We start from the raw sequence: 15,361 nt of genomic DNA on the forward strand, positions 1-15,361 counted from the left end.
CAGTAGTCAAATATGCATATGCTTCAATAGTTTCTTATTTATTACTTTCAGTGGTAAGTTATTTTAGTTTTCAATGTGTAAACACTATATTTATACACTATATTAAAAAAGGTTTTTTTAGAGAGAGAGAAATGGAAACATCAATGATGACGGAGAATCATTGATTGGCCTTCTTCTGCATGCCACCTACTAGGGATTAAGCCCACAAACTGTGACATCCTGGTTCATAGGTTAATGTTCAAACACCTAGCCATGTTGGCTGGGCCACTAGTTTATTTTGTTCATTAATTTTCTTGTTCACTTATTTTGATTTTTAGAATTGTTGATAATTATGAATTTGTTGCCATTTTATAGATATTTTAAAACCATTTATTCTTCTTTTTAAAGAATACCCTTCAACATTTCATGTAATACTGATTTTGTGTTGAGGAACTACTTTAGTTTTTTCTTATCTGGGAAGTCCTTTATCTGACCTTCAATGCTAAATGATATTTTTGCTGAGTAGAATAATCTTGGTTGTAGGTCCTTGCAATTCATCTCTTTGAATATTTCTTACTATTCTCTTCTGTCCTGCAAAATTTATGTTAAGAAATCAGCTGACAGTCATATGGTGCTTCCTTGTAGGTATCTAACAGCTTTTCTCTTGGGTCTTTTAAGATTCTCTCTTTGTCTTTAATTCTTGGCATTATTTATTTATTTATTTATTTATTTGCAGTTGCCGCCCCTGCCACAGTCTCAACCTCCAGGAGGCCTCCCCTCACCATGCCTCCTATGCCTCACCCCTCAACCCCCGCCCATTTAAAAAAAAATATTATTAATTAATTAATTTATTTATTTATTTATTTATTTTAACAGAGAGGAAGGGAGAGGGATAGAGTTAGAAACATTGATGATAGAGAAACATTGACCAGCTGCCTCCTGCACATCCCCTACTGGGGATGTGCCCACAACCAAGGTACGTGCCCTTGACCGGAATCAAACCCAGGACTCTTCAGTCCACAGGTTGACGCTCTATCCATTGAGCCAAACCAGTCAGGCAATCCTTGGCATTTTAATTATGATGTGTCTTGGTGTAGGCCTCTTTGGATTCCTCTGTGCTTCCTGGACATGTAAATCTATTTCTTTCACCAGGTAGGGGGAGTTTTCTGTCATTATTTCTTCAAATAGGTTTTCAATATCTTACTCTCCTTCATCTTCTGGCACCCTCATGATTTCAATATTGCTACATTTGAAGTTATTCCAGAAGCTTCTTAGATTGTCTTCCTATTTGTGGAATCTTTTTCTTTTTGCTCTTCTAATTGGGTGTTTTTTGCTTCCTTGTATTCCAAATTATTGATTTGATTCTTTGAGTCCTCTATTGTTGAATCTCTGTCAATTATTTCAGTTAGTGTATGCTTAATTTCTTTCTGGTCTTTTTTTATGTCTTTCAAATTTTCACTAAGATCTTTGAATGTCTAAGATCCTGGAAGCTCTCATGAAGATCTTTAAGTAACGTTATAACCATGGTTTTGAATTCTGTATCCAGTAATTTGCTTGCTTTCATTTCTTTCAATTGTGATGTTTGCGTCCACATTTTGACTGCTTTGTTTCTATGTATTTGTTTTATTGACTGTTTGTTTCTATGTATTAAGTAGAGCTATGTCTCCTGGAATTGGTAGAATGGCCTTGTGTATTAAGTATCCAGTGGCTCAGCCTCCCCAGTCACCTGAGCTTGGCACTCTAGGTACACCAGGAGTGGGCTGTGTGCAGTCTTGTAATTAAGCCTTGACTGCTTTTGGCATTACTGGAAGGAGATGATCTCCAGGCCAGTTGGCTGTGAGGACCAGCTGACTAAAATGAAAAAGCTGATGTGCAGGAAACACCTCTATGGCATAGGATGTGCTTGAGGTCGGCTTTGATGCTCACTGTGTCTGCTCCTTGAGTGTGTTGCTTATGGATATATAGAGGCCTGGTGCATAAAATTCGTGCATGGGGGTGGGGATGTTCCTTAGCCCAATGGGCAGTCGGACATCCCTCTCACAATCCAAGAGTGGTGACTTCCAACTGCTCACCTGCCTTCCTGATTGCCCCTAACCGCTTCTGCCTGCCAGCCTGATCACCCCCTAACCACTCCTATGCCAGTCTGATTGATGCCGAACTGCTCCCCTGCCAGCCTGTTGCCCCCTAACTTCCCTCCTCTGCCAGCCTGGTCACCCCTAACTGCCCTCCCCTGAAGGCTTGATTGCCCCTAACTGCCCTCCCTTGCAGGACTGGTGCCTCCCAACTGCCCTCCCCTGCTGGCCATCTTGTGTCCACATGGAGGTAGGACTTTGATCACATGGGGGCAGCCATCTTGTGTGTTGGAGTGATGGTCAATCTGCATATTACTCTTTTATTAGATAGGATAGAGGCCTGGTGCAAAGGTAGGGGCCAGCTGGTTTGCCCTGAAGGGTGGTCCAAATCAGGGTGGGGTTTCCTTGGGGTGGCCTGGGCGAAGGGCCTGTCGTGGTGTTCAGGCTGGCCACACACCCTGGCAACCCAAGCAGAGGTCCTGGTATCTAGAATTTTTTTACCTTCTACAATTGAAACTTTGTAGCCTGGAGTGGAACCAAGCCTCCTGCTCACTCCATAGTTGCAGCCATTTCTATTGGACTTACGTACCTTCTATAATTGAAACTTTGTATCCTGGAGTGGAGGCCTGGGCCGGCCAGGGTGTGTGGAAAGCTTGGCTTCCTTTATTACCTGGGAAACCCAAGTCTCTCAACTGCTCTCTGTGGCTTCAGCCATCTTGGTTGGGGTTAATTTTCATATTCACTCTGATTAGCTGGTGGCATGGCTTGAGCAGAGTGATGGTTAATTTGCATATTACTCTTTTATTAGGAAGGACTAGAGGCCTGGTGCACAAAATTCATGCACAGGGTGGGGGTGCGGGTGTCCCTCAGCCCAGCCTGCACCCTCTCCAATCTGGGACCCCTCGAGGGATGTCCGACTGCCCATTTAGACCTGGTCACACCAGGATCAGGTCTAAACAGGCAGTTGGACATCCCTCTCACAATCCAGGACTGCTGGCTCCCAACTGCTCGCCTGCCTGCCTTCCTGATTGCCCCTAACCACTTCTGCCTGCCAGCCTGTTCACCCCCTATCTACTCCCATGCCAGCCTGATTGATGTCCAACTGCTCCCCTGCCAGCCAATTTGCCCCCAACTTCCCTCCTCTGCTGGCCTGGCCACCTCTAACTACCCTCCCCTACAGAGTTGATTGCTTTCAACTACCTTTCCTTGCAGGCTTGGTCCCTCCCAACTGCCCTCACCTGCTGACCATCTTTGGTAGCCATCTTGTGTCCACATAGGGGCAGGATCTTTGACCATGTGGGGGCAGCCATCTTGTGTGTTGGAATGATGGTAAATTTGCATATTACTTTTTTATTAGATAGGATAGGGGCCTGGTGCATGGGTGGGGGCCAGCTGGTTTGCCCTGCATGGTGTCCTGGATCAGGGTAGAAGTTCCTGTGGGGCTTGGGGTGGCCTGGACGTGAGCTTATGGTGGTTTGCAGGCTGGCCATGCCCCCTGGCGATCCAAGCAGAGGCCCTGCTATCTAGAATTATTTTACCTTCTACAATTGAAACTTTGTAGCCTAGAGCAGAGCCACGCCTCCTGCTTGCAGCCATCTCTATTGGGACTTATGTACCTTCTATAATTGAAACTTTCTATCCTTGAGTGGAGGCCTAAGGCCAGCCAGGGCAGGTAGAAAGCTTGGCTTCCTCTGTTGCTGGGGGAAACCCCAGCCTACTCTCTCCAGGTCTGCTACGGCCATTTTTCTTGGGATTTATCTTCTATAACTGAAACTTTGTATCCTTGAGTAGAGGCCTAGGCTGGCCAGGGTGGGTGGAAAGCTTGGCTTCCTCTACTGCTGGGGAAACCCAAGCCTCTCAACTGCTCTCTGTGGCTGTAGCCATCTTGGTCAGGGTTAATTTGCATGCTCATTTTGATTGGCTGGTATGTGTAACTTGAGCGGAATGATGGTTAATTTGCATATCACTATTTTATTAGGAAGGATACAGTTGTATTCTGGTGTGATCTGAAGCTGTCCTCCAGGTGCACTGGCTCTAAGGCCTTCAAGGAGGTTCAGTCAGTCACTGCCTTGGGCCACTTAGCAGAATGAAATCTGCAAATGGATGCTATTTGTATTGGGCTTGGAAGTGCCCAGGTGAGGCCCAGCTATGAAGCAAAGCAGACTGGTGCCAGGTCTTGGCCTTTTATTGATAGATTTGGAGCATGCTGATAAAATCTCCAGCTTTTTGAGAGATTTTAGCAGTCTGAAGCCTGAACTAGGACAGGACATTTATATTAAAAAACAGCTGCAAACAGCTTCGGTGGGACTGCAAATTGAATGGGATCTCAAGAAATTATCAGGGCAAACAGCTTAAGCCAGGCTGATGGAGACACAGATATGGACCCTGCCTCTCAGCTCTGCAATAGGGAATTCCCAACACAGGTCCAATGACCCTTGCAAGCACCCCCATCTGGGATTAAACTGGCCCTGAATTCCTTCCCTGATGCCAGACAATCCAGTTCCATTATGTGTCTGGGTCCTCTAAAGCTGCCAATACTGGAGGTCAGAGGGATTGAGTCTGAGTAAGTTTGCGCACTGGCCCTTTAAAAGGAATACCCGAGTCTCTAGCAACCTCTATACCACACAGCTCCAATCCCCACTTGTCTTTATAGCCTGTAGTTGCAGGACTTCTCTTCCCAGATCTGGAACCCTGGACTGGGACCCATTGCTCCTGATGGGTAACCTCCTCAACAACTCCCTTCCAGTTAAAAAAAAAAGGTGGGGGGGCACACATGGGTGTTGGACCAGCCCATTCCATGCCTGTGCCCCTCTTGCCAGTATCAATGTGCTTACTTAATTACTAGAGAAGTAAAGAAGCTTTCAGGTAGTTCTAAGTAATGGTTGTTCTATATTTTAGTTAGAATTTTGATATGGTTATAGGAGTGGTGTATACTAACACTCACCTACACCATCATCTTGGTTCTCTTTACACATTACATTTTCAAACAATTGGACAGGTCAGGTCACTTTATCTGGATTTAAAAAAATCATATTACTTTTCTATTACGCTGCTAGATTTGACTTGGTATTTTAATTAGAATATTCATATACAATGAATACAATGTATTATTTTTTATAGCTGATTTGGATTTGGATACTTTCCTTACTCAAATTTGGCTAACAGGTTATGCTAGCCCTATAACTATGACTTTGTATATAGAACACTTAGAAGATTTTATGTGTAAGATTCTCTGGTAATAGAGGAATAACACAGTGTAGTTCTTTAGGTTTTCTCACGATTCTTACTTTATTCAGGAAAATAGTACTTTTCTAGGATTTCAGACAACTGTAAAAAGCTGAATATAAATTAGGCATACTGCAAATTACTCTAAATACACATTTCCTATGAATTACCAAATCACAGTTGAATGCGCATATACACATATAGGCATATTGTGTTTTGCTTTATTGCATGTTACAGATGTTGCTTTTTTTTTTTTTTTTTTTTTTACAAATTGAAGACAAGACTCTCCAAAAGCAAAAAGATCTTGACTCATTTTAATTCCATATTCAATATATTGTAGTGCTCTCAAACCATACCTGAAATATACCCAACATATTAATATGTTTAAGAAAGTAATGCTTTTCCACAATTTGTTATACTGTAAAAAGATGAATATAAACAATTTCCCATTTACTAAAGTTGAATAAATGTGTGTATATATATATATTTATAAAAATATTTTTTCCTGAGACTCAGATATATTTTTAAAAGTTGAGTATAAACTTATAACAGATATGGTGGAGTTTCTTTTTCACATAAGTCTGGAACAGGGCAGTTATGAATTGTTTCATCAGCTCAACAATGTTAAGGACAAAGGTAATTCCCACCTATCCCATGCCAATCTGTCTCTTACCCCTCTGGTTGCAAAATGGCTACAATTCCAAATATCACACAGACATATAGACATGCATTCTGTATATAAGAAGACCATTTCTTCCTATTTTGTTAGGAAAGAAAACTTAACTGAAGTCCACTTGCAGACTTTTGCTCAATTCTCCTATGGCCAGGATTGGTATACATATGCCAGGATGCAAAGGAACCTAGGTGGGCAAGCATCTCGCATTTAGACTTAAGTGGGTGGCAGGTAACCCTGACAAAAGGAGACTAGTTAATACCAATGAATAGGCAATCAACAGTATCAGCCACAATAATATTTTCTTATTCCTTTAAATATCATCCACTTTTGTAATTATACACCCTTTCTTATTCATGAGTTTTTAGGATACAGTGTTTTTCATTAAAAAAAAAAATGTTTTCAAGTTTTTTTCTTTCTTTTTTGGCTCTATACTTATTTTATTAGAACTTTTCAACATATGAGGGTAAAATGCTTATTTGTTCACTCTCTTATTCCTTTGATCAACAATGTTTACTGGGAACCTACCAGGAGTAGGGAATGGGCAGTGGGAAAGAATCCTGGCCTTAATTTTTCCTGTTTCCTATACATATTGAAAGAAGTAAATTTTCCTCAAGTATTGCATTGCTGTATCCTTCAAATTTCAACATGTAGTCTTCTCTTTGTCATTCATTACTAATGATAATTTGCCTTTTAATATAAAAATATTTAGTTTTCTTTTAAATTTCCATATAGAAAAAATGCATTTAGACTAAGGCTTTGTTATTTTCTAATTATCCAAAACAGAAACCATAGGGTATGCCCTATGTAATTTTTTTTAACGTCTTAATATATCATCCAAGTCTTCACCCTGACCTCAGAACTACCCACTTTTATTCTACTGGGATTCTTTACATTATGAATCTTCTGATGGGACAAAAATATAAGCTATGACAAAAGTTTGTTTTTAAATTTTTCTCCATAAGGAATTACCTACCATTCTTTAATAAAGACATGAATTAAGATATTCATATAGTCACTGACCCCCAGAGGCTTTTCTCTTATATAATCTCTAATAATACCTATGAAAATAAAAATGCTTATTAATAATAAAGGCAACTCTTATCTAGCAGACTTTCAATACAATACAGACACTGTTCTATGGGATATAATGTAATTATTTAATCTTCACAATGCTACTAAAAAATGGTGCTAATATTACCAATTTATAAATGAGAAAACTTAGACATAGTTAAATAATTTGTCCTATAAAATATGAGTTATAGTGGTGAAGGCAAATAAAGACTAACTATTGGTTAAATCCTTTCCCACTCTGATTCAGTTCAAGTTAATTTTAAAGAATGAGTTTGCAAATCTGAACAAGATTTGGGCAGGGTAAACTAATTTTCTACAATTTTAATATTAATATAGCCTTCATTAAGTGTGACTATCAGATAGATAATTTGTTAGCTAAAGCAAATTGGTGTCCCATATATATGTCATTTATATTATAAATACTTTATTTCCCTAAAGGTTAATGACTCTGATGTTGAGAAAGATTTAAATGATTAATGTCTCTAACATATTTGCTGTCTTCATTTTTCTTACATTCATGAAGGTTTTTGTTTTTGCACCAATTGAATTCTGATATCAAATGAGGTTTAAAACACAAATAAACACTTCCAATTGCGAACATAAGGTCTCATCAGTAACAAATGCTCGATAAATTTTGGCCCTTAAATAAAAACTTTATATCTATAGTACAAACTATGTTATTAAATTATTATCCTCAAATGCTTTCCCACATTCCTTATAATTACAGGAGGTGTTGCTTGTTTCTATTTTACTAGTATAAATTTCAGATTACAATTAAATTCTGAACCTTCCCTCATGTCTTCATTCCTCTATGCTGCATGAATTTTTTTATGTTGACTAAGATGTGACCCACGAATAAAGGCTTTTCCACATTGCTTACATTCATAAGGTTTCTCACCAGTGTGAATTTTCTGGTGTCGATTAAGTTCTGAGCTGCGACCAAAGGCCTTCCCACATTCCTTACACTCATATGGTTTTTCACCAGTATGACTTCTCTGGTGATGAATAAGTTCTGACCTTCTAATAAAAGCCTTCTCACATTCCTTACATTTATGGGGTCTCTCACCAGTGTGAATTTTTTTATGTCGAATAAGTTCTGTGCTACAAGTAAAGGCCATTCCACATTCCTTACATTTATAGGGCTTCTCACCACTGTGAGCTCTCTGATGTCGAGTAAGTTCTGTGCCACGGCGAAAGGACTTCCCACATTCCTTACATTTATATGGTTTCTCATCAGTATGAATACTCTGATGTCGAATAAGATGTGAATCAGAGATAAAAGCTTTCCCACACTGCTTACATTTATGAGGTTTCTCACCAGTATGAATTCTTCGATGCAGATTCAGTTGTGAGGAACAACTATATACCCTTCCACACTCTTTACATTCATAGCGTCTTTCACCAGTATGAATTATTCGATGAAGACTAAGTTGTGTATCATAACGAAAAGCTTTACCACATTCCTTACATTTATGGGGTTTCTCACCTGTATGGATTCTCTGATGTCGAAAAAGATGTGAGGGACGGGTGAAGGCTTTTCCACATTCCTTACATTCATAGTATTTCTCATTTGTATGAATTCTCTGATGTAAATTAAGTTGTGAGGTAGATGAAAATGCCTTCTCACACTCCTTACATTTATAGGGTTTCTCACCAATATGAATCCTTTGATGTTTTGAAAGTTGTGAGCTAGAATGAAAAGCTTTTCCACATTCTTTACATTTATGAGCTTTCTCACCAATATTAATGCTTTGAGGTTTAGTAATTTCAGAGTCATGAATAAAGGCACATTTCTTATATTCATTACTTTTCTTTCTTTCATGAATTCTTTGATGTTTAATCAAGCCTGATCTACTATTAAAGGCTTTACCATAGTCTCCACATTTAGAGCTTTTTCCCTTATTATGACTGCTTTCATATTGCAGGTGATGTGCTTGGTAACTGAAAGCTTCTGTATATTCCTTGCATTCACATTTCGCTCCAGTATGAATTATGTGAGGTAGTCTATTGACCGTACACTGAATAGAAGCAGACCTTTCTTCAGAGGTCATTACCACTGGTCTGAAATGTCCATCCTGTTGTTTCTCCAAGTAGCATTTGATTTCACTATTATTTTTGACCCTAATGCACACAAGGTTAGAACTTATAGGTCTTTTTGTTATCTTTGGTTGCAATGACTTAATTTCATAATTGCCCTCCTTTGGAGACAAATTCTTGGTTTTTCTTCTGGACTCCCAATCTGTAAAATAACAAGAAAATAGGAAGTATTTTTTATTGCAGGAAAAAGGAAAGCTTTTCTAAAGTAGAAATTACAAACTAAAAATAGCAAATAAATAGCTCTTAAGATTGCTTTGCAATTAAAACAAAAACAAAAACAGGGGGCAGGGGAAAATGAGAATGGAGAAAATGAAGTGGGCTTACAGAAGTAGTAGTTCTTTGGATAAGAGTCTATTTAGGTCCTTCACCCCATTTTTAAAATTGAATTGCCTGTCTTCCTTTTGTTAAGTTGTATGAGTTCTTTATATATTTTGGAAATTAGCTTTGTCAGATGTATCATTGATATATATGCTCACCCATATAGTGGGATCCCTTTTCATTTTGTTATTGGTTTCTTTTACTGTGCAGAAGTTTTTTATTTTGATGTAGTCCCATTTGTTTACATTTTCCTTTGTTTCCCTTGCCCTAGAAAATGTATTGGCAAACATCTATATTAATAACATCTACACTAATTAGATTGGACAGCCAAATGACCTTTTGGATGAAGCTGAGGCTGAGGGCAGCCACCATGGCTGTGAGAGTCAAGCCCCTTCCACGAATTTCGTGCATTGGGCCTCTAGTATTGCTATGAGATGTCTAAAATTTTGCTACCTATGGTTTTTTTCTAGGATTTTTATGGTTTCAGACTTACATTTAAGTCTTTTATCCATTTTTAGTTTATTTTAGTGTATGGTGTAAGTTGATGGTCTAGTTTCATTTTTTTGTTTTTGTTTTTGCATGTACCTGTCCATTTATCCCAACATATTTATTGAAGAGACTGTTTTACTCCATTCCTTACTTCATTCCTGTCAAATATTCTCCAAAGAGAATATACAGATTAACCAAATAAATTATATGCATAACCCATGGACATAGGAGGTGGTAGATCTGGGGTAGGGTGGAGGGTGTCAATGGAGATAAAAAGGAGACATCTGAAATACTTTCAACAATAAAGATAAACATTTTTTTTTCAATTTAAAAAAGTGGTTCTTCACTTCTGGTGAGAAGCTGAATCAGCTGAGGAACTTGGTAAAATACAATGTCGAGGAACCATCTAAGATCAATTAAACAAGAATCTAAAGGAATAGGAGATTACAACTAACAGTAAGTCCTCCAATTCTAGCCTCAAAATATATCCAGATTATGACTTCTTCTATCAGTATCTTTACCACCTGTCCAACCATAATAAGATTAACATCTATAATAATAAAAGTATAATATGCTAATTAGACAGGTTAGCTGAACGACCTTCCAGATGTCCTTCTGGGTGAAGCTGCAGCGGCAGGGGCCAAGGCAGGCAGGCAGGTGAGTGGTTAGAGGCTATCAGGGGTAGGCAAGCAAGCAGTTAGGGACAATCAGGCAGGTAGTGAGCAGTTAGGGGTGATCAGGCAGGCAGGTGAGCAGTTAGGAGCATCAGGCAGGCAGGCAGAGTGGTTAGGGGTGATCAGGTGGGCAGGCAGAGGTGGTTAGGGGCAATTAGGCAGGCAAGTGAGCTGTTAGGAACCATGGGTCCCAGACTGTAAGAGGGTGCAAGCTGGGCTGAGGCCCCCCACATGCATGATTTTTGTGTACTATCATAATGAGTCTCTCTACTTCCACTGTTGCCTTCCTAATATTTCATACCCAATACAATAACTAGAATATCCTTGTTAAGATAAATTAGATCATATAATTCTCCTGCTCAAAAGCCTCCACTGAATTTCTTTCTCAGGAAGAGTAAAAATGAAAGTTTTTATGAGGTCTATAGTGTCTTCCCTGAATTTTTGCATTACCTCTTTCTGACCTCATTGCCTATCTCCTCCCTTTAGCTGACTCTGCTCTTGCTCTTGACCAATAATATGTTCTTCAAATTTGCCAAACACATCCCTGCTTCAGAATCTCTGGCTGGAAATATCTTCCCTAAGATATTTCTTATTGACTTATTCAATATGACTTATTCAATTACTTCATTCTGACCTCTAATCAAATGGCAACTTATGAGATTACTCGTTATAAAATAGAACCCTCATCACTCTTACTCTATTTTTTATAGTGCACTTTCATCATATGCCATGTAACTATTTCCCTGACATAATTAAGATTTCAAACAATAAAAACAATAAAAGAATTAGACCATGAACCCCCATATTCCAGACATCAGATGTCAGAAGATATTGTTACTTTAAATATTGGGAAAAACAATGTCATAGATGAATTTTGTGATGACCCCTCATGTACTACCGTGTTTCCCTGAAAATAAGACATCCTCCGAAAATAAGACCTAGTGCATGGAAAGATAAGACATCCCCTGAAAATAAGACCTAGCACAACTTTGGGAGAAAAAATTAATATAACACCGTCTTATTTTCGGGGAAACAGGGTATATAGATGAAGGCCACACCTTCATGCACTAGATAGATGAAGGCCACACCTTCATTACTGAGGCGGGGTGGAAATGAGCTCCTATAGCTCTGAATTCTCAACTTATAAACTGGTACAAAAGAGTAAAACGAAATTTTATGGGTCAAAGCTACTGTAATCTGGATGTCTGTAACACACATCAAAACTATATTTTAACTCATATACTGGCTTCTTGCTGATACTCCATTCATGAAGCCCATTTTCTCTCTAGAGCTTTTGTGCTTATTCTCTCTACCTTGACACTCCCTCCCTGCTGCATCTTCAGATATCTCCCTTTCTCCCTGCTTTCAGGTCGCCCCTGGCTCCAATAGTACTTCTTCAGAGGACCATCCAATATTACAGAATCACCTCTCACTTAAATGCAGTAAGATTTTTTTTTCCTTCAAAATGTACTGTTATTTAAATAATATTACATATGTATCTACTTTGTCCATTATTCCCACTAGAAGTACAATAAACTCCATGAGACAGGGCCTTTCACTTTTTCACTGTTGTATAAGCAATAGGAAATTGTTGAATGTTGACCAATAGATAACTCTAAATGCAAAACAGAAGACACGAGGTTGATTTCAGAGTGGGAACCTTGGTGAACTTACTTTTTCCTACAAAAACAATAAACAGTCTGTAAATAAATAAATAAGAAAACTGGGGAGATAATTAGGATCTGATATTTTAATTTAAAATTGTGGGGCCATTCCCATTTCCCTTTTAACCAGCCCAATAACACAGCTGCTAGCCGATTTGCAGCCAATGAGAAGTCTGATCTCTTTTGGAGTCCCATTAAAAGCACCACAATCCATCCAATATTTTTTCAGAACTTATAGCTCTCTGAAAAATATATTCCCAAGTTGTTGTTATTATTTAATTTGAGTCAGGGCTCAACTAGGATGGGAGAGTGGAGGCATGAGAAGTTCTATCCCACAGCATTACTGAAAACAATAGAAAGCAATGGCAACATAGGAGCTGATTAAGGGTCTAATTTCAGTTGGGGCAACCAATAACTATAGGGGAATTTGAAAAGATATCTTAAGAACTAGATGACCACAGAAAATTCTAAAAATTTCCAACAGGTTCCTGGGAATATAAAAAGCGCAATCAGCACTAGCTGGTTTAGTTGTGGATAGAGCATTGGCCTGCGAACTGAAAGGTCCCAGGTTCAATTCTGGTCAAGGGCACATGCCCTGGTTATGGGCTCAATTCCCAGGAGGCAGCCAATTCATGATTCTCTCTCATCATAGATGTTTCTATCTCTCTCTCCCTTTTCCTTCCTCTCTGAAATCAATAAAAATATATTTTTTAAAAAGCCCAATGAGGTCCTGTAAAATTATAAAGTGCATACTAAGACTGTAATATAAGTTGCCTAACGTTTTAAGGTCAGCTTTCTTATATAGATTTCCTTTTCAAAGGGTAGAAAAAATATAGGCAAGGCATTTAAAGAAATCTTCTCACCAATCATTGACTTACCACTAATTTACACTGACCCATGAGTAACCACCAGAAAACCAAGCAAAAATAAATAAATAAATAAAAACAAGAACTTAAAAGGAAAAAAAGGCTACTGTAAAACTTAGAGGCTGCAAACTACAGAGAACAGGCTGGACAAAATTAGCCAAAGAAAATTGCTAAATCAAAGAAACAAAACAATAACTAAAAAACAAATCAGGGAAACAACAAACTGTTGGTGCGAGAGGAATAAGATACCAAGAACTGTGACAATACATTATCTAAAATGTCTACATTTGCCAAAAAAGATGAGACATACAAAGATACAGGGAACATACCACATACACAGAAAACAAAAAGAACCAATAGACAATATCCCTGAAGGAGCACAGTTAATGCACTTACTTAGGCATTATATATTATATATATTATGAACTATATATATATATATATATATATATATATATAAGCTTAGTTCATAATATATATAATATATAATGCCTAAGATATATATATATAATATATAATGCCTAATATATATATATATATATATATATATATATATATATATATATATATATATATATATATATATATATCTTGTGTGTAGCCACTCATCTTGGGCTTCAGCAGAAGGGCAGTTGACTGGAGCTATGTAAGTAAAAGTCAGGGTTGGGGACTCTGGGTTAGAGCTCAGAAGATAGGCACCCCGTTTCCTGTCTGGGTCATTCTCTTATACTGTGGAGGTCATTTATCTCATGTAGACATTAGCTATCTGGGCAGTTATTGCTTGGGGGAAGACAGTTGACGCACTCTATCAGAAAAACCCTTACCCACAGTGTGGAGACCCATTAAGAGACTGAGAATAACAAATAGCCTCCATGCAGGAGCAATTGCCCCACCTCATTAGAAAACCTTTCCTCCACCTGTGGACAATTGCCTGATGGCTACTTAAAACTGAATTGAATCAGTCAGCAGGCAGAGGTGGATATCTGGAGTCTTTGAGTTTTTGCCAGGTCTACTTAGTCAGAAAAAGTGTTAGCCACTGCCCTGCACTAGAGATTCAGAGGCATAGCAGATCTATCTAATACAAGGTCACAAATCCAAACAGTTAGCCAAAAGCGGGGAGGAAAAGCGACAACCTCCAAAGGAAAGAGCAAGAGATTCCTCCAGAAGATGAAATAAATGAAATGGAGATTAAAATGTATCTGGTTTAGGGATCAGAATAATGATGGTGAAGATGCTCAACAGTATTAGAAAAAATATAGTAACTACAAAAAAAGGACAGTTTGGAAATGAACAATGACAGCATTAATAAAGAACATATTAGAAAAGCCTAAAAATCTTCAAAGTGTGCCAGCGGCTTAGACCCAATGGGGAAAGGAGGATACACAGACTTGCCTGCAGCCCCATTGTTTGCACACTTGGTCTTTTTCCTCTTCTGATTACTAAGCCCAATATATAGGATCACCCAGTTGGGGACACCTGGGAGACTGCAGGAAAAAGTTGTTTTTCTGGAACCTGAGGATTGGAGCAGGAAGTGGTCTTTGGAGAGCCAGTTCTGAGGGAGCCCACACCAACAAATCAGTATTGAGTGCTACAGGAAAAGAAGGCTCTAAACACAGCCTAGAGAGGTCAAATAGATCCGGAAGTAAATCCAGAAACACTGCCACCCAGGGGCTGAATCACAAATTGAATCTTGTGTAATAAAAAATAAAGGAATACAAGAAATTAATACACTGCCTGCTTAAAGATCAGCACTGGCTTACAACACTGAGGAGTAGTGGAACACAGGGATCTGCAACACTGTCTGACTGGGAAAAAGACGTAACAAACAGAACAATAGAGGAAGTGAATGAATTCACTACTGCACATTTTATTTTTTCACTTTTTATTTTTTATTGTTTTTTATTTTTATTTTTTTCATCTTTTACTTAAGAAACTATTTTTTTCTTTTTTGTCACTTTATTTTATACTTTTAATTATTACATTTTTATTTTTAATCAGTATACTATTTTTTTATATTTTTTATTTTAAGTGTCATTTTATTTTCATTTTGACTCTGGGATTAGTGTTCTACATTATATTTTAATCTTTCCTTTTGCATTGTTTTACTCTATCTCAACTCTACCTTTATGCCATCACTTTCTTCCTAACCTTTCCCCTTTTAGTGACCTCTCTTATCCTTTTCCTGCTTTAGATTTTCCCTATTCTTACAGTTTACTCTGTTAAAATGTCA

General features: G+C 38.2%; 1 protein-coding gene across 5 annotated transcripts in view; it reads right to left on the minus strand.

Moving 5' to 3' along the window:
• Positions 1 to 2,212: 2,212 nt before the first annotated feature.
• Positions 2,213 to 15,361, minus strand: part of LOC311633038 (uncharacterized protein) — a 41,421-nt gene continuing 28,272 nt past the window's right edge. For all 5 annotated transcript variants that reach the window (XM_084905193.1, XM_084905195.1, XM_084905191.1 and 2 more), the window contains exon 5: positions 2,213 to 9,262. In XM_084905193.1, coding sequence (XP_084761319.1) covers positions 7,833 to 9,262 — 1,430 coding nt within the window. In that variant the 3' untranslated portion in view covers positions 2,213 to 7,832. The remainder of the gene's footprint in view (positions 9,263 to 15,361) is intronic.

The sequence above is a fragment of the Pipistrellus hanaki genome, assembly GCF_964339955.1.
Source record: "Pipistrellus hanaki genome assembly, chromosome: 15".
Taxonomy (NCBI): Eukaryota; Metazoa; Chordata; class Mammalia; order Chiroptera; family Vespertilionidae; genus Pipistrellus; species Pipistrellus hanaki.